At 37.9% G+C, this 25,991-nt stretch overlaps 2 protein-coding genes and 1 long non-coding RNA gene across 4 annotated transcripts; all 3 read right to left on the bottom strand.

Moving 5' to 3' along the window:
- Nucleotides 1–500: 500 nt before the first annotated feature.
- Nucleotides 501–5,877, bottom strand: LOC121749539. The gene is made up of 2 exons (XR_006039638.1): nt 5,013–5,877; nt 501–694 (listed from the first exon to the last, which is right to left on the bottom strand). It is a non-coding gene; the product is annotated as an uncharacterized LOC121749539 (long non-coding RNA).
- Nucleotides 5,878–7,394: 1,517 nt separating this feature from the next.
- Nucleotides 7,395–9,304, bottom strand: LOC121749341 (translation initiation factor IF-2-like). Its single transcript, XM_042143917.1, has 2 exons — nt 8,632–9,304; nt 7,395–7,402 (listed from the first exon to the last, which is right to left on the bottom strand). The coding sequence occupies exons 1-2, from the start codon at nt 9,302–9,304 to the stop codon at nt 7,395–7,397; spliced, it is 681 nt and encodes a 226-aa protein (XP_041999851.1).
- Nucleotides 9,305–13,281: 3,977 nt separating this feature from the next.
- On the bottom strand, nt 13,282–17,574 carry LOC121749697 (triacylglycerol lipase SDP1-like). 2 transcript variants are annotated; one of them, XM_042144288.1, is made up of 4 exons: nt 17,214–17,574; nt 15,607–17,082; nt 14,740–14,883; nt 13,282–14,489 (listed from the first exon to the last, which is right to left on the bottom strand). In XM_042144288.1, exons 2-4 carry the CDS (start codon nt 17,035–17,037, stop codon nt 13,476–13,478), a joined length of 2,589 nt encoding a protein of 862 aa, XP_042000222.1. In that variant the 5' UTR covers nt 17,038–17,082; nt 17,214–17,574; the 3' UTR covers nt 13,282–13,475. The 2 variants fall into 2 exon arrangements, with proteins under 2 accessions (XP_042000222.1, XP_042000223.1); XM_042144289.1 differs by having other exon boundaries at nt 15,607–17,078.
- Nucleotides 17,575–25,991: the final 8,417 nt, after the last annotated feature.

Raw genomic sequence — 25,991 nt, 5'->3', positions numbered from 1 at the left:
CGTTAACAGCGTGTTGACTTTTTGGGTTGCTGTTATTTTGCCATCTGTTGACATTTTCTAACGGTCCATATCATAGTTTGAAGTTTGTACAATATTTAGAGTTTGGATTTGATCATATCCCTTTACAAGTATAATATAAAATAAAATTATAATAATAAAGAATTGTTAAACATTGTAATCCACATAGTAAAATTATTGTCTCCCTTGAAAGAAGGAAATACGAGGGACTAAAATTTGAGTGTTACTCACAGGATATTTACCAGTTTAGTTATATTTATGTTATAGTTCCATGTCTAGTTTATCAAACTGATTATAGATATAAATTGACGGATGCACATGCACTACAATCTAAATAAACCAAAAAAGAAGAAATACAATGAAATGGAACTACCAAATTTGTCACGACCGCACTTTCTAAGGATAGAAAGCCCGGTTGATCGCGACTAGGGGAGGATGAAAGAAGCGGGGAAGAAAGGGGAATACTGTGTCACAACTGAAACTTGAACCGAAATAACTCAAATAGTATATATCAGAGTGCATGATACAGAGTGCAAACTCGATTTTTTTACATTGCAGCGGAAGAGTCAAGAGTAGATGACGTCGTGTATGGAGACACTTCGCATCCGAGTACTATTCTTATCGAAGGATCTTCATCGTCTATGCTCAACACCGCCCGCCGTCATCACTGCTCAACCTGCACATTTTTAAAACATATGCAGGGCTGAGTACTTGGTGTACTTAGTGGACACGTGCCGAAATATATTTTCATAAAATCTGATTATGTCAAGCCACTCTTTGAGTGAACTCGGGGTTTTAGGAGAAGTCCGAGAACACTAAACATTTTCCTTCTTCTTTTATTAAAAGCGATGCGCCGATCTTATTTTCCTGGAACATATGCCGTATCTGAACTATCTCCTGGTGAAATGAATTCACAAAACTCCTAGTGAAACGAATTCACAGAACTCCTAGTGAAATAAATTCACGAAACTCCTGGTGAAATGAATTCACGAAACTCCTGGTGAAATGAATTCACGAAACTCCTGGTGAAATGAATTCACAAAACTCCTGGTGAAATGAATTCACAAAACTCCTGGTGAAATGAATTCACGAAACTCCTGGTGAAATGAATTCACAAAACTCCTGGTGAAATGAATTCACAGAACTCCTAGTGAAATAAATTCACGAAACTCCTGGTGAAATGAATTCACGAAACTCCTGGTGAAATGAATTCACGAAACTCCTGGTGAAATGAATTCACAAAACTCCTAGTGAAATGAATTCACAAAACTCCTGGTGAAATGAATTCACGAAACTCCTGGTGAAATGAATTCACAAAACTCCTGGTGAAATGAATTCACGAAACTCCTGGTGAAATAAATTCACGAAACTCCTGGTGAAATAAATTCACGAAACTCCTGGAGAAATAAATTCACGAAACTCCTGGTCTAGTAGGGACATCGCCCTTGCTAGGCAATCAGATAGGCGAAGTTCAAAACAAAACATGGCTTGGCATGACTTCAAAACTTCTCTTTCCTCAAAACTATTCTTGAAACATATACTCATTTCTATCGGTCAAAGCCGAACTCTAATCTTTCAACGAAGGCTTTACTTCAGAAGTACTCATAAAGCAACACATAACATCATATAATAACACCAAGCGCACGTAGCATTTATTCTCATAATACTTCACATTAAATAGCAAGCTCGCACTTAACATCACATCTTAAATAGAAGCATACGGAAATACTCTTCTTAAAACTGTGATTTTAACAGAAAGTCCACAAATATACTTTTCGTAAAATTTGTATAGTAACCAGAAAGCCCACCTCGTTTGCTTAAACTCCTTAACTTGAATTCTCCTGACTCCACCCTTAACTCGCGGAGATAACCTCGCTTGGTGAAACCTTCTCGGTCTGTGGCGCTTCCTTCGCTGCCACTGCCTCGCTCGTTTCCTTTCTAAGTTCTTGCTTGTGTGGTGGAGCTTGGGGTGATGAAATAGTGAAGGGAAATGGAGGTGGTGGGGGGCTGCTTATATAGCTCTAAATTTTGGCATTTTGTGCCAGATTTTGGGGAAGGAAGCCTCCTATTTTGGGCTTTCTCTTAGCTTCCTTTCAAGCTTTTGTGATTGTGTTCTTCATGCTACTTTGGTGAATGTCTGGGCTGGCCTTTCTTGGCTGTTTGTGACTGAAATCTTGGGGACAAAGTCTCCTATTTTTGGCTGCCAGCTTGCTCTCTTTTTGAGCCTTGGGATGTTGTTGTTTACTCCAAAATGGTGTAAGTCTTGGGGTTGATTGGAGGCTGACCTCAGGCCCTCTATTGCAGCCTCTTGGCTACTTGTGTAGTCTATTTCATCTATTTCTAAATTGGGCTTGTGCCTCCTTTCTCTTTAATGTATGAGCTCATCTCCTAACCTCATTTTTGTGTTATTTTTGTAGATGAAAGGCTGCACATTTGGAGTATTGTGGGTGCTAAAATCGAGGAGGGAAAGAGAAGATGACTCATGCTCAAGCTTTCCTTGATTCCATTACCATTTATAGCTAGAGTCAAACTTGTAGACTTTGTCCTTTAGAATAGCTAAGATATAGCTATTCATTTCTTGTGTATAATAAGGTGTAGAGCATTCTATTTGATTAATTGGCATTTCCTCTTTCCAACAATTATAGTTCTTAAAAAAAATTTAAATTCCTTGCACTTTAATTCTCTTCGTCCAAAATTTTTTTTTATACTCCAAAAATCCGTGCACCAAAACTCGGGGTGTTACATTCTACCCACCTTAACAAAAATTTCGTCCCGAAATTTGGTTACTTCCTTCAAACCCTTCTCAAATTCTCGTTCGCCCAATTCTCATGTTTCCTTTTCTTAATCGTGGTGTTTTCTTAGCACATCTTTACTGAAGGAATTGACCAATTCCTCAACTATTGCGCCCCTCGGCTAAAATCAATTCAGGCTTCTCTTCATGACTCCAATCTGGTTTTCTTATCCTTTCCTTTTGAGTTCTTTCTCATACTCCACTCCTTTTGATATTCTCATTCTTTTTATCGCTCGGGAAAGCAATAGTGACCTTGGAAATTATTCCATTAAGTTCGAGGTCGAACCATGTTCTAGAAGGCATGCATCCTAAAGCACTCTATGTTCTGAGAGAAACGTCTAAGTTCTCTACTCTACAGGCCTCGCTGTTTGAAAACTCAACTCATAAAAGATATCATATTCCCTTTCAAAAAAAAAAAAAATTTTCTGACTGACAGTAAACATCACTGTGGAAAGACTTTCTGACTTTCACTTTGAAAAACAAAACTATTTTCTCACTTCAGAACCCACTTTTTGAAAAACACAACAAAGTATTTTTTTTTTCTCATTTTAAACTGCAACTGTCCCTTAAAGGGAAAACTTAACACCTTCCTTTAAAGCTGAAAACTGTCCCACAAAGGGAATATACTTTCTCTACTACATAAAACATTTCCAATATCCCCTCTTTTTTGAAAAAAAAAGTTACCTCCTTTCCTGGTTGAGCGTGACGAGTCGGGGTGTTGAGCCTTCGACGTTTAACCTGTTAGTCTAGAGGTACGATTCTAGACTAAGACTAAAAGAAGACTCTTGGGTCCAGAGCAGAAAGAAAATTGCTCTGATACCACTCTGTCACGACCGCACTTTCTAAGGATAGAAAGCCCGGTTGATCGCGACTAGGGGAGGATGAAAGAAGCGGGGAAGAAAGGGGAATACTGTGTCACAACTGAAACTTGAACCGAAATAACTCAAATAGTATATATCAGAGTGCATGATACAGAGTGCAAACTCTATTTTTTACATTGCAGCGGAAGAGTCAAGAGTAGATGACGTCGTGTATGGAGACACGTCGCATCCGAGTACTATTCTTATCGAAGGATCTTCATCGTCTATGCTCAACACCGCCCGCCGTCATCACTGCTCAACCTGCACATTTTTAAAACATATGCAGGGCTGAGTACTTGGTGTACTCAGTGGACACGTGCCGAAATATATTTTCATAAAATCTGATTATGTCAAGCCACTCTTTGAGTGAACTCGGGGTTTTAGGAGAAGTCCGAGAACACTAAACATTTTCCTTCTTCTTTTATTAAAAGCGATGCGCCGATCTTATTTTCCTGGAACATATGCCGTATCTGAACTATCTCCTGGTGAAATGAATTCACAAAACACCTAGTGAAACGAATTCACAGAACTCCTAGTGAAATAAATTCACGAAACTCCTGGTGAAATGAATTCACGAAACTCCTGGTGAAATGAATTCACGAAACTCCTGGTGAAATGAATTCACGAAACTCCTGGTGAAATGAATTCACAAAACTCCTGGTGAAATGAATCCACGAAACTCCTGGTGAAATGAATTCACAAAACTCCTGGTGAAATGAATTCACAGAACTCCTAGTGAAATAAATTCACGAAACTCCTGGTGAAATGAATTCACGAAACTCCTGGTGAAATGAATTCACGAAACTCCTGGTGAAATGAATTCACGAAACTCCTGGTGAAATGAATTCACGAAACTCCTGGTGAAATAAATTCACGAAACTCCTGGTGAAATAAATTCACGAAACTCCTGGTGAAATAAATTCACGAAACTCCTGGAGAAATAAATTCACGAAACTCCTGGTCTAGTAGGGACATCGCCCTTGCTAGGCAATCAGATAGGCGAAGTTCAAAACAAAACATGGCTTGGCATGACTTCAAAACTTCTCTTTCCTCAAAACTATTCTTGAAACATATACTCATTTCTATCGGTCAAAGCCGAACTCTAATCTTTCAACGAAGGCTTTACTTCAGAAGTACTCATAAAGCAACACATAACATCATATAATAACACCAAGCGCACGTAGCATTTATTCTCATAATACTTCACATTAAATAGCAAGCTCGCACTTAACATCACATCTTAAATAGAAGCATACGGAAATACTCTTCTTAAAACTGTGATTTTAACAGAAAGTCCACAAATATACTTTTCGTAAAATTTGTATAGTAACCAGAAAGCCCACCTCGTTTGCTTAAACTCCTTAACTTGAATTCTCCTGACTCCACCCTTAACTCGCGGAGATAACCTCGCTTGGTGAAACCTTCTCGGTCTGTGGCGCTTCCTTCGCTGCCACTGCCTCGCTCGTTTCCTTTCTAAGTTCTTGCTTGTGTGGTGGAGCTTGGGGTGATGAAATAGTGAAGGGAAATGGAGGTGGTGGGGGGCTGCTTATATAGCTCTAAATTTTGGCATTTTGTGCCAGATTTTGGGGAAGGAAGCCTCCTATTTTGGGCTTTCTCTTAGCTTCCTTTCAAGCTTTTGTGATTGTGTTCTTCATGCTACTTTGGTGAATGTCTGGGCTGGCCTTTTTTGGCTGTTTGTGACTGAAATCTTGGGGACAAAGTCTCCTATTTTTGGCTGCCAGCTTGCTCTCTTTTTGAGCCTTGGGATGTTGTTGTTTACTCCAAAATGGTGTAAGTCTTGGGGTTGATTGGAGGCTGACCTCAGGCCCTCTATTGCAGCCTCTTGGCTACTTGTGTAGTCTATTTCATCTATTTCTAAATTGGGCTTGTGCCTCCTTTCTCTTTAATGTATGAGCTCATCTCCTAACCTCATTTTTGTGTTATTTTTGTAGATGAAAGGCTGCACATTTGGAGTATTGTGGGTGCTAAAATCGAGGAGGGAAAGAGAAGATGACTCATGCTCAAGCTTTCCTTGATTCCATTACCATTTATAGCTAGAGTCAAACTTGTAGACTTTGTCCTTTAGAATAGCTAAGATATAGCTATTCATTTCTTGTGTATAATAAGGTGTAGAGCATTCTATTTGATTAATTGGCATTTCCTCTTTCCAACAATTATAGTTCTTAAAAAAAATTTAAATTCCTTGCACTTTAATTCTCTTCGTCCAAAATTTTTTTTTATACTCCAAAAATCCGTGCACGAAAACTCGGGGTGTTACAAAATTAAATTACAACTAAATAAAATAAAGAACAATAATAATAAGTTAAATCGATAAGTCATATTTCCGTAAGACAAGATATGATTTAGTAGTGCTCTTGGATCAGGCGTGTAGTCTTCAAAGATGAAACGACTTTGAAAAGCGTTGCAAATAGAACGAGTTCTGATGAATTAATGAATGTGAAAGGCAGAGGTTCGACAGTTAAGTATGCGGAGATATAGAGGGTGTATGCTATTCAGAGAATATGGTGTTGAAATGCATGGAATGACTACCCTATTTATGGGCATAGTCAAACTGCAGTGGGGATCTTGTAGAGTCAACGCATAGTTAAGTCTACCCGATCTTGTAGAGTTTCGACATTATAAGCCTCTTTCACGAACTTTTGTTTGACTTGTGCAAAGTGTGAATATAGGCGTGATGTATTTGGACATGGTACACATCGATGGTCGTTCAAGGGACATACATGGGTGACATTGTGTGCACATATGAATATGGAGAACTATACGTGTCAAGACTTGCACAAAATGTGTAGAATGTGTGTCCTACTTTTATATATTAGTTTTATAGTAGTAAAATGTGAGAGGAATGAGTTAGTGGAATATGAGATCCATTACCAAAATTGTAAAAAGTAAGTGTGACAAGTATTGACGGACGGATCGAAAAGGAAACTAGTAACAAGTAATGGTGGATAGAGGGAGTAAAAAACATAATGGTTATGCTCAGTGGACATCTACAATAATCTTAGTACAAACTTCGCTGACCGCCAACTAACTTCGGTGAAATCATTGTAAGTTAGCACAATTCACTGCCAAAAGGGTTCTTGGAATCGTTCATGCTAAAGCTTTTAAACATTATACTGACGTAAGAATCATGAGATATGATTCGTATTCTTTTTCAGCGATCTCAAATATAACTAGTTTTTTTTCACATGGGAGCATTAGGGTGATACCATGTTTAGAGTGGGCACCATAACACTAATCATAGCGCTTAGATCTATAAGATGGACGCCTAGGATTAAGTTTTCGTTAATAGAGTGCAGATTGCAGTCTACCTTATTCAAAATTGCAGGCGTGGGCATTTTAGTCATTTCTGAAAATTTGCAGTTGAATCAAATTTGGAATATCCTCCAAATTTAGCGCAACTCTCTGTCCCCCCAAAAAATAAAGTAACACAATATGTAAACTGCAAAATCGTCGTGGTAATACTGCAATATCCAATGCATAACATTGCAATCTAGTATCATTTCGTAAAAATACATCTAGAACAAAAATAAAAATAAAAAGAACTATCATATTAATACATCCCTTCTTTCATATCCTTCATATTATATGAACAGAAAAAAGTTTTCTAGATAATATGTTCTCGTTACTTTTAATTTATTAGTATATTTTATTTTCTTAAAGTAACAATGATATCATAATTGTATCTCAATTTTTCCGTGCGCCCATCAATGACCTATCCATATTCGTTGAAAGTAATAGTTAAATTGTAGCATGACATACGCAGCCCGCGTAGTCTCCGTGTGCCACTATTTATAGGCCACTTAAGGGGCGGACACCCCAATAGCCCCGCCCCACTTTTTATCCATAGTCCTAGTTTTTTTGTCCATAGCTCTAAAATTTTGTTTCCACCACTATGGTGGACACTTCCAATAGCCCCCAAATTTTATAATCAATTTTCATTTTAAAATGTTTTTAGTTTTAATCATGTATAATTAAAATAATCACAGTGTAAATAATTAGAAAATGAGGTAATTGGAGCCGAATATTCGTTGTATTGCAAACGGGTAAAATTATACAACGAATAATTAAAATAAAATACAACTAAAAACTCTGCCACCGTCTACTCGGTGTCGGAGTCGGCTTCCTCCTCATCATCATCTTCTTCTTCTTCTTCTTCTTCTTCTTCATCTTCTTCTTCTTCTTCTTCTTCTTCTTCTTCTTCTTCTTCTTCTTCTTCTTCTTCTTCTTCTTCTTCTTCTTCTTCTTCTTCTTCTTCTTCTTCTTCTTCTTCTTCTTCTCCTCCTCCTCCCTCGCTGCTGCCGGCCGCGGTTTCCCCAGGAGCATCATCAACTAACCCCAGCCAACTCTCAATCCGAGAGATGAGCCTCTTGTAGACGTTCCTGACGTACGGGTCAGATTCCGCTGCGTATTTGCTGCATACGTCTTGCAGTTGTTGCATCAACTGCACATATATGTTATCTCTCAAGACCTCGTGGGGTTGCACCATGTGCTATGGGATTGGGGCGGGCGGGGGGGATGTGAGATCCAGACGCGGCAGCCGATAGGCGGGATGCACTTCTAGCCCCTCTGGCGTTGCGGATAGAGGCCTGTTGTCCCGGGGGCCGTCGTCGCCTAGTGTGTGTAGCGGCTGGCTCTTCGACTTGCTCGTCGGGCTGCTCGAACTCGTGCGAGCCGCTTCCGCTGCTTTAGTCCCCGGCAAGGTTGTGCCTTGTACGCTTCGGCCCAAGAGCTGTGTTGACCTCTTGCAGCACGATGGCCTTGAATTTCGGACAATCCGCGAGGACCAGATACTCCTCCCACAGTGTGAACTTCGGCCCGCCTTCCGTGTTGTATTGCCCATCAACAGGGCCTTCACGTCTGTTTCGCTTCGGCCACTCTCAGTGTGGAGAAAGTTGTTCTGGTATATGGACGCGAACCGCTTGGTCCCTCGCAGAATCATACCCCACTTTTTTCGGAGCTGTTCTGGGTCGCGCTTATCAGCGCCGTGGGGTTTGAAGTCCTCGTATGCTATCATGACGCGCCTCCAAAAGCTCCCCTCGGGCTGATCGGTACCCACCACGGGGTCCGATGTGATGGCATCCCACGCCCTCGCCACGGCAATGTGCTCATCTTTTGTGTAGAACTTGCCCCGGTTGAAGCCAAAGCCACCGCTACCGCCGACGCCACTGCCCTCGCCACCGCCACTGCCGACGCAGCTGCCCGAGCCGCCACCGCCGCTCCCCGAGCCACGGCTGCCCCCATTGCCGCTTCCGCCCCCACCTCCACCTCCACCTCCTCCTCCCCTACCGCCACCGCCTCCACCCCTACCACCGCCGCCTCGGGCCGGAGCCGACGTTTCCACCCATTCTGTCGGCGTATCCGGGACGCCGGAACTGAGCAGACCCATTATAGTATCCAGTGCGTCTTGATCTGCTTCGGTGAAAGGAGATTGGTTGTATTGGAAAGGGGACTCCGGACGCGGCTGGTTAAGCGTATCGAGGTTGGGTCTGTAATCTCCAAATGCGGAGCGACTAAGATTCCACTGAATAGGTGGGGGCGTTGGAGAAGACCTCCACGGCTGAGATGGAGGTAGGTTTGTGCTCGATGCCCACGGCGGGAGAGATTGACTCCACATTCACGGCTGAGACGGAGACCCGCCATATCCCGTCGGCTGAGAAGGATATCCGCCATATCCCGATGGATTTGAAGGATAGCCGGCGGACGGCTGTGAAGGATTGCCGCCATAGCCCGATTCCTGCGAGTCGGGTGATTCGTCGTCTCCACCGTGCATTTTACAGAGAGTGAAAGTCTAGATAGTGAATGGAGGAATTTTGTGAAAATGGTGAGAAAATAGGTGGTGGAGAGTGATATTTATAGAGGAAATTAAAAAAAAAATTAATTAAAAATTCCGGCTAACAGCCGCCGCGCCGGATGGCCGGCCACTATGGTCGGCGGGCCTATAGGCGCGGCTAACGGACACCTGCCGCGTCCTCGCCCCCTCGTCGCCTATCCGTCGTCCGCCGTCCTACCGCCCCATTTACGCGTCCGCCCCGGGACCGCCCCTGCCGGGGCTATAGGCGGGGTGGTCCCATAGTGGATGCTCTAATTCCGGATATGATTCATTTCCTAAAATCGTACAAGTACTTAATAAATTTAACAATTTGCAAGGTGATTGCACTACCTTAAAATAAATAAAAGAATTGTGCAAGGTGAGAAAAATGTCTTTGGGCTTGCGTGAATTATAATTTTGTCGTCATTTGATTACAACTTCTAAGAGCATCCGTAATAGCGGACTTCCGCGCGGAATTCCCACGGACGTCCCAGAATTCCGTCGCGGACGTCCGTCATTAGGCGTGCCCGCCATGGATACGGAATTGGGCTGAGGACGTCGCAAGTCCGCGGCGTTAAGCGGAATTCCGCGTGGAATTTTGTGGGGACATCCGCCATTGCATCGACTCCCGCGGAATTCCACGCGGAATTCCACTTTATTTCGTTTATTCCGCCAAAAATAAGCACACGTTCGACTCCAGAACAATATTATTGAAGAAGTGTGGCAGCGTAGGGGTCGTCGTTGATGTAATTTTTAATTATTGAAATGTATTTTTTTTATTTGGTGAAATGTAATTTTCTTATTTTAATGGAATTTTTTCCTTATTTTCGTCGAAATTTTAATTACGTAAATTGTTTACTTCCGGAAATTGTTTAATTTGTGAATTTGTGATTTTTTTTAATGTGGGAATTTCGTCGGGAATTCCGCCACTGTGCAGTGGGAAGTTCGTATGACGTGGCAGTGCAGTGAGAAATCCTTATGACGTGGCAGGAGGTGTTTTTGGGAATTCTGCGGGGAATTCCGCCGGGACATCCGCACTACTGCGGATGCCCTAACATGAATTATCATTATTATGTTGTTTATAGACTTTTAGAGATGTTTTTGTACTACCATTTTTTGGCGTCTCATCATCGTACCATCTCTTTTATACGTATATAGTTTAGTTAGTTTTATAATTATTATATGGTTAATTACAGGGATATATAGAATTTTAGGGTCTAATATTTGGTAATGATGTTAATTAAATTATTATTATAATAGTAATAACTTATTTTTATAATGAACTTAATAATATGGAGTGATAAATTTAATTCTAAAATTGAGAGGAATGATATGCTATATACCTTATGTAAGCACCATTTTCATTGACGCGCATTTAACGTTGTTCGTTTTGATTTATATATTTAGTATGATTCTAATACATTAAAATATGTTATCAAAAATTTTAATTTCACAAAATTCATAAAAATCAAAGATCGATTTGTTATTTTATTAATTTATTTGAAATTATAGAGAAAACGAACAAATCGAGCTTTGATTTTTATGAATTTTTTTAAATTACAAGTTTCAATAACATTTTTTAATGTATTAGAATCAAACTAAATATATAAATCGAAACGAACAACGTTAAATGTGCGTCAAACGAGAGTGATGCTCACATAAGGTATATAGTATATCATTCCTCATAAAATTGATACTCTACATTTATCCGAAACAACGTTTTAATATTTTATATAGTACTCTCTCTGTCCCAAAAAGAATACGCACTTTGGGTTCAACACGAGTTTTAATGTAAAATTGATAAAATAAGAGAGAAGTAGAGCGAAAAAGTAATTAAAGTATTGTTAGTGGAAAATGAGTCCCACCTCATTAGAGAGAAAAGATTTTTTAGAATTAAAAAATGCATATTCTTGTGGGACGAAAGGAGTATGTGTAATAGCTTCTAGTTCCAAATATATATTTTGGTCCATAGTTAAATAGTTCCATTAAAAATTAACAATTAACTTCAATTTTTAATCCGATTAATAAATTAATCATTATTATGAATTACCATATTAATTAGTTAATCATATTAATTAATTAAATATCATTCAAATGAGTTAATTAGAATGATGCATAACTCACTAATGTAGTCAAAATGAAGTTGACTGTTAATTGTCAATGAAACTGTTAACTATGGACCAAAAAGGTAATGGTTGAGATAAAAAAAATTACTAACACACTAGGACCAAATTTTTTATAGACAAGTATATGGGATCAATTTTATATTTTAGTCTAACTTTATAAGATTCCTTCATTGTAAAAATGAGTTATAATAATATACTAATAAAAAATGTAATGAACATCTTTACCAAATATTAGACCCTAAAATTCTGTATATCCTAACTCTATAATCAACCATATAATGATTACTTATAATATTGAGCTAAACTATAATATAAAAAGAGATGGTACGCAAATGTGACGCCAAAAAATTGCACGAAAAACTTACTAAAGTAAGATCAACATAATAATTATGATTCATGTTATAAAATTATGATTTGGTCAAGCCCAAAAGACATTTGTCACACCTTGCATGATATATTTCGTCAACTCTTTCCTTTTCTGCACTCAATCTATACCCATTTTATTTATCAATAAAATCTAATGTTTTGATGCAACTGGGCTAGTTATCGTTATAGTCATTTCAACCTAAATTAGTTTTGTTAAGAAATTTATTTATAAATATGAAAATATAGAAGAAAATAAAGTATAGGAGTTAAGAGAGAAACAAAGAGTAAAACTTAATATATTAAAGATTTTTGTTGAAGTGAAAATGATTCAATTAGTTTAAAAAAGAAACAAAGAGTAAAAGTTAATATATTAAATTTTTTTGTTAAAGCGTAAATGACTCAACTAGTTTAAAACAACTCAAAAATTAATGTGAATCTCATAACTTTTGAAATAAAAATATAAAATTATAAATTTTCGCAATTATTCTACAATAGTTAAAATTATATTGATATGACAAAAAAATCACGTTGTTTCAGATAAATAAAAAAATATTATAATTAATATATAAAATTGAATAAACATCAGTTTGTTACAAACCATATTAATTTATGATAGAATGTAGAATGCGAAAAATAGAAGAGTAATGCCTCTAGTAAAACCGTAATGACTACATTGTATTATACTAGTGTTAATCAACTCTTTATATAGAGATCAATTATATATTAACAAGGAAAATAAATAATTTATTTATGTCTTGGTTATCTTTGATTGATCTAAATTTATTCCTTCTTTTCTTGAATAGGCTCTAATATTTCCTTTAAACGCACATATTCTCTTTATTCCAACACGCGGGTTAATGCTATCCCTTGAATTTGATACACTACAAGAGCTATTCAAGTGGATCGATTATATGCAATTTATATACACTTTTTTATGATTATAAGTCGACAGATGAATATTGTCATATTATAGGATGCCTATCATTTATTGATGAGCACACTAGTAATGTGTATTCTACCCAATTCTCTATTTATAGTTAATATTTTTTTATTGAAAATTAATTAAGAATTGATATATTATCTTCATAAAGATAGAATGATAGTAGCAAGTTTAAAACGACATAATATCACATACATAGTTGAGACATGTTGATGTTTACCTGTCACTGAGTCGTATTCCTAAATTTATCTATTCATTCTTGTTTTATACTCCATCCGTCCCATGTTACTTGCACTTGTCTTTTTCAGTTCGTCCCAAACTACAGTATTTTAAGTAAAAATCAGGCTACATCTACAAATTTTTTTAGACTATACCTACATTTCAATATCTCTTTGTTTACAAGTAGGTCTATTTGGATTGTAAATATGTGGATAACTTACCTCATTTGAAAGATTCAGATATTACACAGCATGTAATGAGACTTGATCACATAAAGCTGATTTTCCTTTTTTTTCTTTTTTTTGCTCAATTAGCAAACGCCATTCTACTCGCCGCCGGTAACGTGCTTATCGCATATATCATCACCAGAAGGATTTTCCGGGACGCAATCCGAGGCATCTCCGGCGACACAAATGTCTTCCCTCACGTCGTCTCCGCTCTCGGAGATGGAGGTGGCATCCATCTCCTTCTCTGGGCAGTCGAGCTGCACGCACTCAGCGACCGACTCGTGAGTGGAGCTGTTTTGCTCGGAGGGCGACTCGATGCTCCTGCTTGACGGGGTCAGCACCTCCTTCCTCACGACGTTGAACACTATACCGTTCTGGATTCGCTCAGGCTGCAGAAGATCACCTTCCGCCACCATGATGCTCGAACTCCCTACAGGAGTCGGTGTCCGGCTGCCAGACTGATCGTACTCTGTGTCCGACGATGTCCTGTCCGGTGTTGTGACCCTCAGGCTGTGATGCACCTGATCGCGCACCGCTAGCTGGATCCCGGCACTGCTCAAGTGTCCCATTGCCCCTCTGTTCATTCTGGTATCGATCTCGAGATTCTGTACGAAATCAACAAATTGATCGGCTGAAGTAGTCCTCATCAGCGGGCCACCCGATCTCGTCCAAGAATTCAGATCAGCAGTCTCGGACTCGCTGTCGCTTCCGTCCTGCATGTACCGGTAACTCCGCAGATTCCTCGAGGCTTGCCCGGCCGAGCTACCCGCGCCCTGGTGAAGAGAGGATGCGGCCTCTGCGAGTAGGTCTTCCTCCAGAGACCCAGTCGAGTTCTCTCGAGCAATGACGTTCCAAGAAGGAATCCTCTTCGACGCGTTGAACCTCACTGTGGTAGGAAGAGGCATGCTGTGAGACGAAGCTGCCGCTGCAGCCCTCTCTGCGCTCCTCTTCAATCTACGCATGTGGTTGAGAATCGCGACACACTCATCTAGGGCAAGTTCAATCCCACAATTCGCCTTTATAGTCGACAGCTTCTCCCAAGTGCATCTCCTGCCTTGGTTTGCTGATTTCTGAAGCTCTACATATGATGGATTCTGTATTATCTTTGATAGCTGAAATCACAAAAACAGAAAGCATCTCAGTAACTTGGATTTATTGAACTTCCATAACAATTCACATGACTAAGCAACCAGTTCTACTCAGAAACATAAACGTAAACGAAGCTATTGAAAGTGACAAAAGCCTGAAGATGATAGAAAGATCATCGGGTCCTCCTATCAAGATTCGATTTTGGTTAAAGAACATTTGTCTGCTTATTTGAAAGCATCTTTTGAGCAAACGATATTTCATAATCGACTGTACCTGTGCTAAAGTAGCAGGCATCACGACAGTGACATCACCCTCCCAATCTTGAGCAAAGAGCTTGGCAAGTCCCCCCAATGGAAAACCAAGTTCCAATATTTGGTTGCATCTGTGTTTTACCTCCATCTCAGCTAGATGAGCAAGCTGCATTGTGAGATATATGTTAGCTATAAACCATTCATGTATATACAGAAAAAAGAAAAGGGGAGAGTCGAGAGACACCCGTTACACAAAATTGAGCTTATTCCAACAGAAAAAAGAATGATGGAAATAAATATAAAGTGACTGTGAATGGCACTAGGTGCATCATCATGCAAACAAGAATAGAAACAGGTTAACTATCTTCTGTAACGAGCGAGAGGAAGATTCAAAATGCAGCAGATTCCTCAAGTTTTTGAAGAAAGCTTGAACAGGATACACCCTTGCCAGTCTTGGCAGATACAATCAATCACAGAATAAAGACTGCAGCATATTCATAAATTTATAAAAGAGAAGACTAGTTCAGATTAAAAAAGCACATCTTTTTTAATCCATGCTATATCTCTGTTTGTCTTGATAGTTAATGTATACAGTTTTTTGTAACATAAAGCTATCTTTATATCTACAAAGATCGACAATGTGGCCTGATTAAACTGAAAGCTCTGAAGTGGACACAACTTAAATACAGAGTCGAGCTCATTTGGCCTTACGAACAGAAATAGAGACCACACTGAATTATGTTACAGCATGTGACTTGTAGAAAAGAGACTCAATTTATTATTCAGTTTCATGTCTTATGGTTTCAAGGTACCCGTGTTAGCTAATTGCATTGCAAAATGTGAGATCATAAGCAGTTGAATACGGCATAACTTTTGAGATAAAGGATACCTTTGCAGCAAAGTTGCCTCCATATGCTCGAACAAGCTCCTTGAGCCTCAATAAAGGTACAATATGAGGGTTTGCCTGGCTCACAATGAAATGATTTACATTGAAAAGTTCTTTCAACTGCATCATTGGCAGATCAATCTCCAAGCTACCATCTCTCCAACGACGTGAAGACGTGCCTGAAGCTTCTTCACGCCCCAGCTGAAACGGTGGGTGAAAAGGCACAATGTCTCCGATTCTATCCTTTGCCATAAGCTCTTGAGCCTCAAAAAGACCAGGAAAGGCACAAGAAGCAGTCACGGCACTCCAAATGACCACATGAGGTGAAGTCAGGTAATTGAGGCATCTCGGAGGTTCGTGCTTCCTCGGGGAACAAACCGTGATCCCTAAGATGCGACCGGTCATATCGTAAGCTTCCTGGAAAGTTAGATTATTTGTAAGGTGCCTCAACATCACCTGCAACTGTCTAATCTCATGAACCGCACCCTGCGTCATGACCCTCTTGAAAACGGTGAAAATCCCACCCATCTGGTCGAAAAACTGAATCGAATGCCAGGAATCCTCAAAGAAACTCTGCAGCTCAGGCCAAGACCTAGTTGCAACAACAGAGCACATTATGGACCCCACACTAGAACCAGCAATTATCCGCGGCAAAAGCTTATGTTCTACCAATGTTTTTACCACCCCAACATGAAAAGCTCCCAATGAAGCACCTCCACTTAAAAGCAAAGCTGTCCTACCAAAGGCATGCCTCGTTTCATGCATAAAGGCGAGCTTCTCCTCCAACAGAAGCTCCTCGGAATCAGAGTCGCACACCATTCTCAACTGTGTCGTGACCTCATCTATGTACTCCTTTATGAGTTTCGGCACGTGGAGCCTCCCCTTGTGGAGCTCTGGATTGCACATATTGCCAAGATTTCTAACCAAGTCAGCCCTCATACAGAATATAATATCCCTAAGAGAGCCCTCCTGGCGACGATGGCGAAGCTCTTGAAGCTTATTCCTCACAAGCTCCTCATCATAGAGATCAGATTCATTCATCTTAAGAGTCTCTTTATCTATCATTTTAGCTGCATGAGCCCACTCATCATAGTTATTCGCACCCCTCATCATATTCCTCCAAAATTTCCTCTTATAAGCCATCTCCGCCCTCATCTTAACATTCGTGTAGCGTTTCAACAAGAAGGCGATCATTGTCACCATCACGAGAATCCCTTGTGGATTCCTCGGATGGAGCCATGAGATCACAGGGGATAAGTAGTCCCTCAAACAATTCTTGAACTTGTAAATGTACAGCAACACCATCCCAAATATTTGATGCCTCAAATGTGACATAGAATTGCAGAACAACACCCTAAAAGCAATGGTCCGGCCAAAAAGCGTAGACGGCCCAATCAAGAATGAATCAACCCGAGCCTCATTACTGATATCCATTTTTCTTCAGCCAAACAAGAGGGAAGTTAACCCCTAAAGCCCTATCTAAACATCAACAACCAAATTAGATCCAACCCTAGTTGTACTAGCTCAAAGAATGCAGAACTGAATAACACAGTTAATCAAGAAATAACTTGAGAAAACAGAGATTACAACAAAGAATCAAAAGCCAATACCTTGAATTTGAACTCTCCGACACCAAATTCGAACACAGAGACGCCCAGATCGCGAAGGACCCACAAATCAAGATTGAATCTTTGACGGCCCCTCTTGATGAATCTTCAAAAGGGTCGCCCTCAAATCAATTTAAAATCCCACCCACTCGACAAAAATGCGAAGAGATGGAAAAAAGGGGTTTGAATAAACTCAAACTAGTAAATCTTTATTTCTTATACGGAAAGGAAACGAAGCAAGCAGCTGAAGCTTAAACGAATCAATGCGTGTGCAGATAAAACTGTTAATCAAATTACGCTATGAGCAGAGGATCCGTTTAGAAAACGACATCGTGCTAAAATTGACGTTTAATCATCAACAAAATGGGCTCGGCACGTTCTAATTTTATAATAATAAAATTTATGAGTGAATCGAGAATTGCTTCAAATGAAAAGAGGATAGGAAGGACACGATATATCTAACCATGCACAAACCGAACCGGCCAGGCGGTTAATTGGCGGTTTGGAACCACCGGTTCATGAACCGGGAACCGGCACCGACGGTTCGGCGGTTCAAGCGGGTCGGTTTAGGTTCAGGAATATGACGAACCGTAACCGGTGGTTCGCCGGTTTGAACCGGCGGTTCAATGGCCACAACGGGCAAATTCCGGCTAGGGCATAGGGTTGCAGGCGAGGTGTGTAGAAAAATCGACGGTTTCCGACGGTTCCGGTGCTTTTTCAGGTGGAAGAGCGCAGGTGGTAGTGTATAGGCCTGAAAATCGGTCAGAAACAGCCGATTTTCGTCAGAAACCGTGGACTGAACCGCCGGTTCAGACGGTATACTGGCCGAATTTGAAATTTGATTTTTTTTATTTCTTCCAATTTTACTCCTATAAATACCCCACTTCCCTCATCATTTTTACTCACCACATTCTTGTGTTAACAAAGATTTCCTTCTCAATCTTCATTTCTCTATTCTCTCCTCATTCTCTCTAATTGCTCAAGTTGTTTACTAGTTACTACTTACTACTATATTTGTTGTTGTTTTCGTAATTTACCATTTATTCAATACTTCATATTCCATCCATACTACTTTCATTTATCACTATGTCTTCTTCTTGTGGTGAACCGGGACGTGGTGATCGGGGCAAAGGAATTGCCCAAGATCAAAGTAGTCGTCCCTCAAAATCAAGGCGACCTGGTCGTCGAGAAGTTATGGAAGAGGTTTCCCGAGTGGCGGCTGAACGCATGCAAGTAAGTTCTAAAAAATTATTTTTAGAATTCATAATTTCATAAGATTGAGTCTTTAAATTTTTTTTGTGTTCCTACTTATAACTTCAACTTATATAATATTTATAGATAGAAGAAGATCATAGGATGGCCATACTACTCGCTGAAATGCATCGAGGTGGAGGGGAGGGGCGGTGGTAGTTCCCAACAACAAGATGACGAGTACGACGTGTCTATATCGTCGGACTCGGACAACAATGATGATATATCTCATTCTCGTATTCCGTCTAGCACCGGCGGAAATGAGGAGATGCCTCCTCCCCCTCCACCTACTAACACTACAAAAGTTTTGAAATCTGATATTTTTGTTAAACACTACAAGAAGGTCCCTGTGGTGATTCCAAGTTCTCATGATCCGCACTCTCAAGAAGAGACATCGGCCATTTCATGCATATTGTAACTATTGTGATAAAGTCTAAAAATTTGCGAGTGGTGGGGGATATGGCACCCTTCGTCGTCATTTGGTGACAAAGCATCCGGTAGAATATGGCACTATCTCTACCCAAACCAACTAAACTTCAAACCTGGTGGCTCAGGTTCGTCAGGTACGCCTCTTTTTAAATATGATCAAAAATATTTTGCTGACGTTATGACAAGATAGGCTGCAATGAAGCATTTTCCTTTTAATGTTTATGATGATAAAAAAATTGAGGTTACTATGCAAAGTGGTTTAAACGTAGCTATCAAAAGAGTAGGTCGAATGACCGTTCAACGATCTACCGTTAGACAATGTTTAGAGAAAAAAAGTTGAATTATCATGTTATTTACTTAACTTGGGCCACAAAGTGAACATTTGCTCAGATGTATGGACTGATTGTTTTAACCGGCATTCATATATGGGCATTACGGTTCACTTTGTGGACAATGGTTGGACTTTGAACAAGCGTTTAATTGGTTTTAGAGAATTTGAGACACCACACACTGCACCCGAAATTGCTTCTTTAATTATTCAAGTTTTGAATGAGTTTCAATTATGCAATAAGATATTTTCTGTTGGTTTTGATAATGCAACTGCTAACACTGCAAGTATTAGTGATTTGATTGCGGCTTGTGCTCCGATTATTGGAGGTAAGTATTTTCATCAAAGATGCATATGTCATATTTTAAATTTATGTGTACAAGATGCGCTTGAATTATGGCAAAAACATGTTAGTCCTATTAGAACTGCAGTTAGATTAATCCATCAAAAGCCAGCCATTGGCAAAGCTTGGAAGAAATATTGCCATCAAAAGAATGTAAGATATACGAATTTTACTATGGATGTGTCTCATAGATGGAATTCGACATATGATTGTCTGAATTCTACTTTGACGCATAAAGATTCTTTATGTGATTTTTTTAGAACCTATCCCGTTTATGATTTATATCTTTCGCATAGTTGTTGGGAACATATCGTGACTTTATTTAAATTGTTCAAATATTTCAAAAATGCAACTGTTGAATTATCGGGTGTTTATTATTGCACTGATGTTCGTGTTTTAGAGCATTGCATGTATATATCACTTGGTTTTAAAACTGCAATGAAAAATACTTACTCTTCACCTGAATTGATGTGTGTTTTATATTATATGATTGATAAATGGCTTAAGTATTTCAGTGAGATTCCAACGGTGTTTTTGATTGTAAAGGTCTTGGATCCAAAATGGAAATTAGCCGGTACCTCCAAGATGTTAGATTTTTATTAAAACAATTTGAGTTCTATTGATCTTGGTCCGCTTAAAGCATTGCAATCAGATACCAGTGACGAATTCGGAGTAGACCTCTCATAATCATTTCAAATAAACCTCTCGAACCGGTCAATTATCCAACAAACATTCGAGTTTAACTTGCGTGCTCTCTATACCGAATATGAAACCAAGTATAACAGTACCCACCAAGTCAGAAGACCTCCCCTCCTCAACAACATAACTTTGGCTTCGCATTTCAAGCCGATTATGATGACCCCGACGCGCAATCCCAATTAGCCGACCTATACAACTACAACACCGGCGGAAGGTCCTCAGGTATGGTAAGTGAATTAGATTTATATTTCGATTCATTCTTTTCCTTTGGTGATGAAGGTCCTACTCCTCCCGCCCAAATCGACGTCCTCGATTGATGGGGAACACACGAGAAAGATTTTCTCGTACTTGCGTCAATGGCCAAGGAGATTTCTTCTGTTCCGGCTTCCATAGTCGTCGTCGGGTCCGCTTTTAGTGTTGGCTCGCGTGTGTTGGATGAATCAAGAAGTAAGCTCTCCGCGAAAAATATGGAAGCCGTGATGTTACTTGATGATTGGGCCAAAGCTGACGTGAGAGAACAAGAAAATGATTGGGATGATCGTCAAGAGGGATCACAAGAAGAATTCACCAGGGATGAATCGTAGGCCAACCGTCAACCGCCGGCCAAGCCAAATAGGTAAGTAAGGTAAGAGAACTACGTGAGCTTTGTTTCCCTAATGCAAATGAGCATTAGGGATACGTAGGAACTAAATTTAAGTTGAGCTCAAGTCATTTTTCCTTTATTTCTTTTTTCCCATTTGTTTCTATTTTAAAAATATGCAAATACAATTAAATAATTGTATTTGTATATACTCTAGTCGATGAAATAGATTTCTCTATAAGGCTAAATCCGAGAAACTTTTGACAATTCTACTATAATTGTTGATTGTTAGACTAAACTCAACATTTAAAGTTGAATTGCTAAATGTGTCCTCAATTTAGTTATGTAGAAACATCTCCTTCGCCGACTAAGAGTATATATACTTATTAATTTATTGTTCAGAACTTCTAAGTCTTTTTTGTAATTTGTAATTAGCTTCGTTGTTGACTAGTAGTCTCGTTGTATTTAAATTTTTGTTTATGACTTCAAGACCTCAAAGTTTTTGTGATTTGTAATTGTTGTAACTTGTAATCTCAATAAAATTGCAACTTTCATCGTGTTTTTTTGAATTTTATTTACGCACATTTCATAGATAAACAAATAAAAAAATGCAAGTAAAATAAAAAATTGACGAACCGCCGAACCGGCCCGGAACCGGCGGTTCAGGCCAAAAACGGGCGGTTTTTTTAATCGGAACCGCTGGGACCCTTGGCGGGCTGGTTCCGGTTCATGGGAATGATGAACCGGAACCGGCGGGTTCCGACCCGTGTGCATGCGTAGACATATCTATTGCAATTTGTCTTTATTAATTCTTCGTTTATCTTCCTTCGTTTGTAATTGGATTTGGTAGTTTCGAATATAACAGAAATTGGTATGTGATTGTTGAAAAGGCTCGGTTTTTATTACTCCTTCGATTTCAATAGGTTCGTTTCATCTGCAGAGACTGTAGCATTATTTTTTCGATAAAATAATAAAATGTAGTGATGAAATTAATATAGAAGGGCAATCGCTCGAAAATCTAGTTTTTAGATCTTCAAATTTATTGCAAATGGAGTATTAATAATTTGTTTCGGTTTATTTCAGTAAAAAATTTAAGATATGTTGGGTTTAAGTTGGTATGAGTCAAATTTTTAGAAACTCGCATTTATTGAAGGAAATAATTACTTTGTCTTTACTTATTAGTCCAGTCATGACAATATCAAAATTGTTTGAGTAAGGAGTTTCTTTTCAGCACGGGATTTAAGAAAAATTTATTAAGTAAATGGATAATAAAATAGAAAAGAAAAAAGTAGGAAAGTGATGAAAAAGTAAAGTAAAAGAAAATAAAGTAAGAGAAAAGAAAAGTTGTTGTTTTTTACCAAATAAAGAAAATGACTTAACTACAATGCGATAACCCAAAAAAGAATACGACTAAGCTATAGAGACACTAGATTGATATGGTGAATATAAATTTGATGTAGTCGTAGTAGACATTAAAAAGCTAATAGTAATAATCAGATTATTAATCTCATACTAAAAAAATAACAAATTGTTGCGTTATTGAAATTAGGCCTGCTTAACCGGTTCTCCGGTTCTCGGATACCCGGAACCGGCCGGGTAATTGAGGAACCGGGAACCGGTTCTAATATTTTTCAAAATTTTCGGTTCCGGGTAACCGGAACCGAATAATATAATAATTTCAGATCATTAATTTTAGTTTTAATAAAATTTAATTTTTTTACTTAAATTAAAATTAATCCTAACTTTCTAGCCAGCAACAGCAACTATGGAGTACATATTTTTCATTTGATATCTCCTCATTTTTTGTATTCAATTGAGTTAGAAATACATCAAAAGAATGTGCTTCAAATATAAATTTGTTTGATATGCTTTCAATTACTAACATATTGTATAGTTTATCAAATTTTTTTCGATTAACATATATATTGTATATTTTGATACACATATATATCGTTAAGAAATATACGACAAAATCAAATACTACTACTTTGAAATTATATTGATTTATAAGCCTTATATACACATAGACTATATACATATACGTGGGTGAAAATAGGCTAGCATATAGAAAATTAAAAATAACAAAACTACTAGTTTTGTGAATATCTCAATCGTTGAAGTAATCAATTTCATGACTCATTTTTCCTTCTTAAAGTTTTATTTGTTGGAAGGCATTTTGCTGAGTGAATACGAATAATAATGTAATAAAGATATTAAAGAATTGAAATTCCATAATCTGTGGACTAGGCTTAATTTGTATACCACTTTTGAGACGTAGTTGGGCATAAATAACATGATTAGTGGTCAAGAACTATATTTTTACTCCATGTTAAAAGTTACTGTATTATTTTAGATTTTCAATATTTTGATTTGTATTTTTGTGCGTTTATTTAAATTTTTTGGCATTAATTTGTTATATTTCTAGATGTTAAATTATTTAAATAAATTAAAATTAAAACTATAAATCAGTTCCGGTTCGGAACCGACCGGTTCTTACCCAACCAGTTCCGAACCGGTTCCAGTTCCGGTTCCAGGATTCATGAAAATTTGTAACCGGGTACCTGGTCAACCGGACCGGGTAGAATCGGAACCGGCCGAATAAGAAGGCCTAATTGAAATCACAAAAATTATTTGAACAATACTCCCTCCGTCCCAAGTTACTTGAGACGTTTCTTTTCAGCACGGGATTTAAGAAAGTTGTGTTTAGTGAGTTAAATAAAGTACTAGAAGAGAGAATAAATTAAGAGAGAGGACAGAGGGTAAAGTAAAAGAAAGAATAAATTAAGTATGATTAGATGTTTTATTTTTAGTCAAAAAGATAAATGACTCACTCAAGTAACTTGAGACAACCTAAAATGGAATACGACTCAAGTAACTTGGGACAGAGGGAGTATTAAAATTCATAAGTTCTCACTTTTGATTGATGCGTGTGATGCATCCATGAAAAAACAGATGACTTTAGTTCCGAGATATGTTAACAATGATAGAGGGTTGTAGACAGATTCTTAGTTTTGGTTCATGTCATTGATACTATGCAATGTTTTAAAAATCGGACCGGACCGGCCGGTTCGACCGGTTGGACCGCGAACCGGTAGGTAGTCCGGTCCGGTTCACCCATTTAAACCACCACCGCATTGAACCGCCGTGAACCGGCCGGTCGGACCGGTTGGACCGTGAACCGGAAACCGGTTTTCTATTTTTTTTTTTTTCAAAATTTTTTAAAATTTGTTGTTGGTAGAGGTTGAACTCATGACATCTCTTCTAGTTAAGAAGACCTCTACCACTCCACCACATGATCTCATTGAACAATTTTAACATTAAATATTTTTATACAGTAACCATTAATTTTATCTACAAAAACTAATAATTCATTTTAATTTTATTATTCTTTAATATAATTGTTAATTATAATATATATAATTAGCATCCTTTATATTTTAATGATGCTCCACTTACCACCTATATTATTATTAGTACCATATAAGATTCATTATTTACTATAAATAAATTTTTTATATTACATACTTAATTTATATACCCTAGCTATTGACATTAATGAATAATCTTAATAATCTTATCTAAACTAATTAATAAGTACTTAATTCGTATTTAATTATATATTATTTTACGAAATAAATTTTCTTAAATTAATATAAACATTATTTATTTTAATACATGAAATATTAAATTTTTTATCTAGACTAACTAATATTAAATATATATATCCGAATATATTTACTAAATTTTAATATTATTTATATTTATACATCACTAATTATCTATAAGGTTTAATGTTTTGTGATATATTATTAATTGTAAATCATTTACTAAATTTAATATATTTTTATATATATTTGCAACAGTAAAACGGTTAGACCGGTGGTTCGACCGGTTGGACCGGTTGAACCGTGAACCAGTAACGTCGCCGGTTCGCTTGCCTGTCCGATTTTTAAAACATTGATACTATGACATACTCTCTTCGTTTTTCATTAATTGACATCATTTAACTTGGCGCATGTTTTAAAAAATGTAGTGAAAATTGGGTAAAAAAAATTAGTGGAAGGTGAATCATATTCTTATATACTCCATTCGCCTTCAAAAAAAAGAAACTCTTTCCTTTTTGGTCGATAGATAGTTGGAACATTAACAACAATGATATCTTCCCCTTACATAACCTTCTACAAGGAAGCTCATACTACTCAATCACTACATATCCATATAGAGCATAGATATTCCCTTTTGCCAGTGTTGTTTTGGAGAAATGAGAGCATAGATATTCCCTTTAATGTATTTTTGGATTGTTTTTATCTGATTATATTTGCTGATGTTTTTATCTAATTATTTTTAGTTTGAAGAGGTATTCTTTTTGTCCTTGCCGTAGCCATGTTTGTCGTTGCCTTTAAAGATAAAAAATTGAATTAATACTAACTATATCAGTTAATATTATCTACAATGCATAATCTGTCAAAGCAATTTATGCTCATAAAAAATTTAGTAAAAACTGAATTACTGCTAAGTATATGTAGCCAATCTTATCTATAATGCATAAGCTGTCAAAACTATTTTATACTCATCAAACAATTATTAGATACAAAGCAAGATATATGAAGTAAATTTTAAGTTGCTAAGATCAAAATTAAGATTTTGAATACAGCACCAAGTTTTCAATTTCCCAACTCAATTCACAATAAGTATCTTCTGTCTTAGTCATTTCATCGAGCAATTGATGGGTGTTCTTTAGCAAAATTTTGGAAAAAAATATTTTGATGCCTTCAATCATCTACAAGGACAGGGAATGCAAAATATATACAGTTTATGTCCATAAATAGATAGAAGAAAGAAATCGTAACCACGTTTTTTGCTTTGTTGGCAGATTTGGAGGGATTTAAAAACTAAATAAAATGCATTATTTTATATGGAGGGAAACAATGACGTTTTTTTTATCACAGCAGAGGATCCGGCTCCATATTTAGAGCACTTCTTCTCCAATTATCCCCTGCGCCCACCACCTCAGTGAGTGATGTAAGTCTTACTTCTCCGCCAACTCTTTAAACTTATTCATTGCATAGCTGTAAGGGGTGATATGGTGGAAAGTGAGTCTTATGATATACCTTTACAACTTTATTTTTTGTTTTTTTATATTTTTTATTT

The sequence above is a fragment of the Salvia splendens genome, chromosome 9 (genome assembly GCF_004379255.2).
Source record: "Salvia splendens isolate huo1 chromosome 9, SspV2, whole genome shotgun sequence".
Classification (NCBI taxonomy): Eukaryota; Viridiplantae; Streptophyta; class Magnoliopsida; order Lamiales; family Lamiaceae; genus Salvia; species Salvia splendens.
This window is presented reverse-complemented; position numbering and strand designations above follow the sequence as displayed.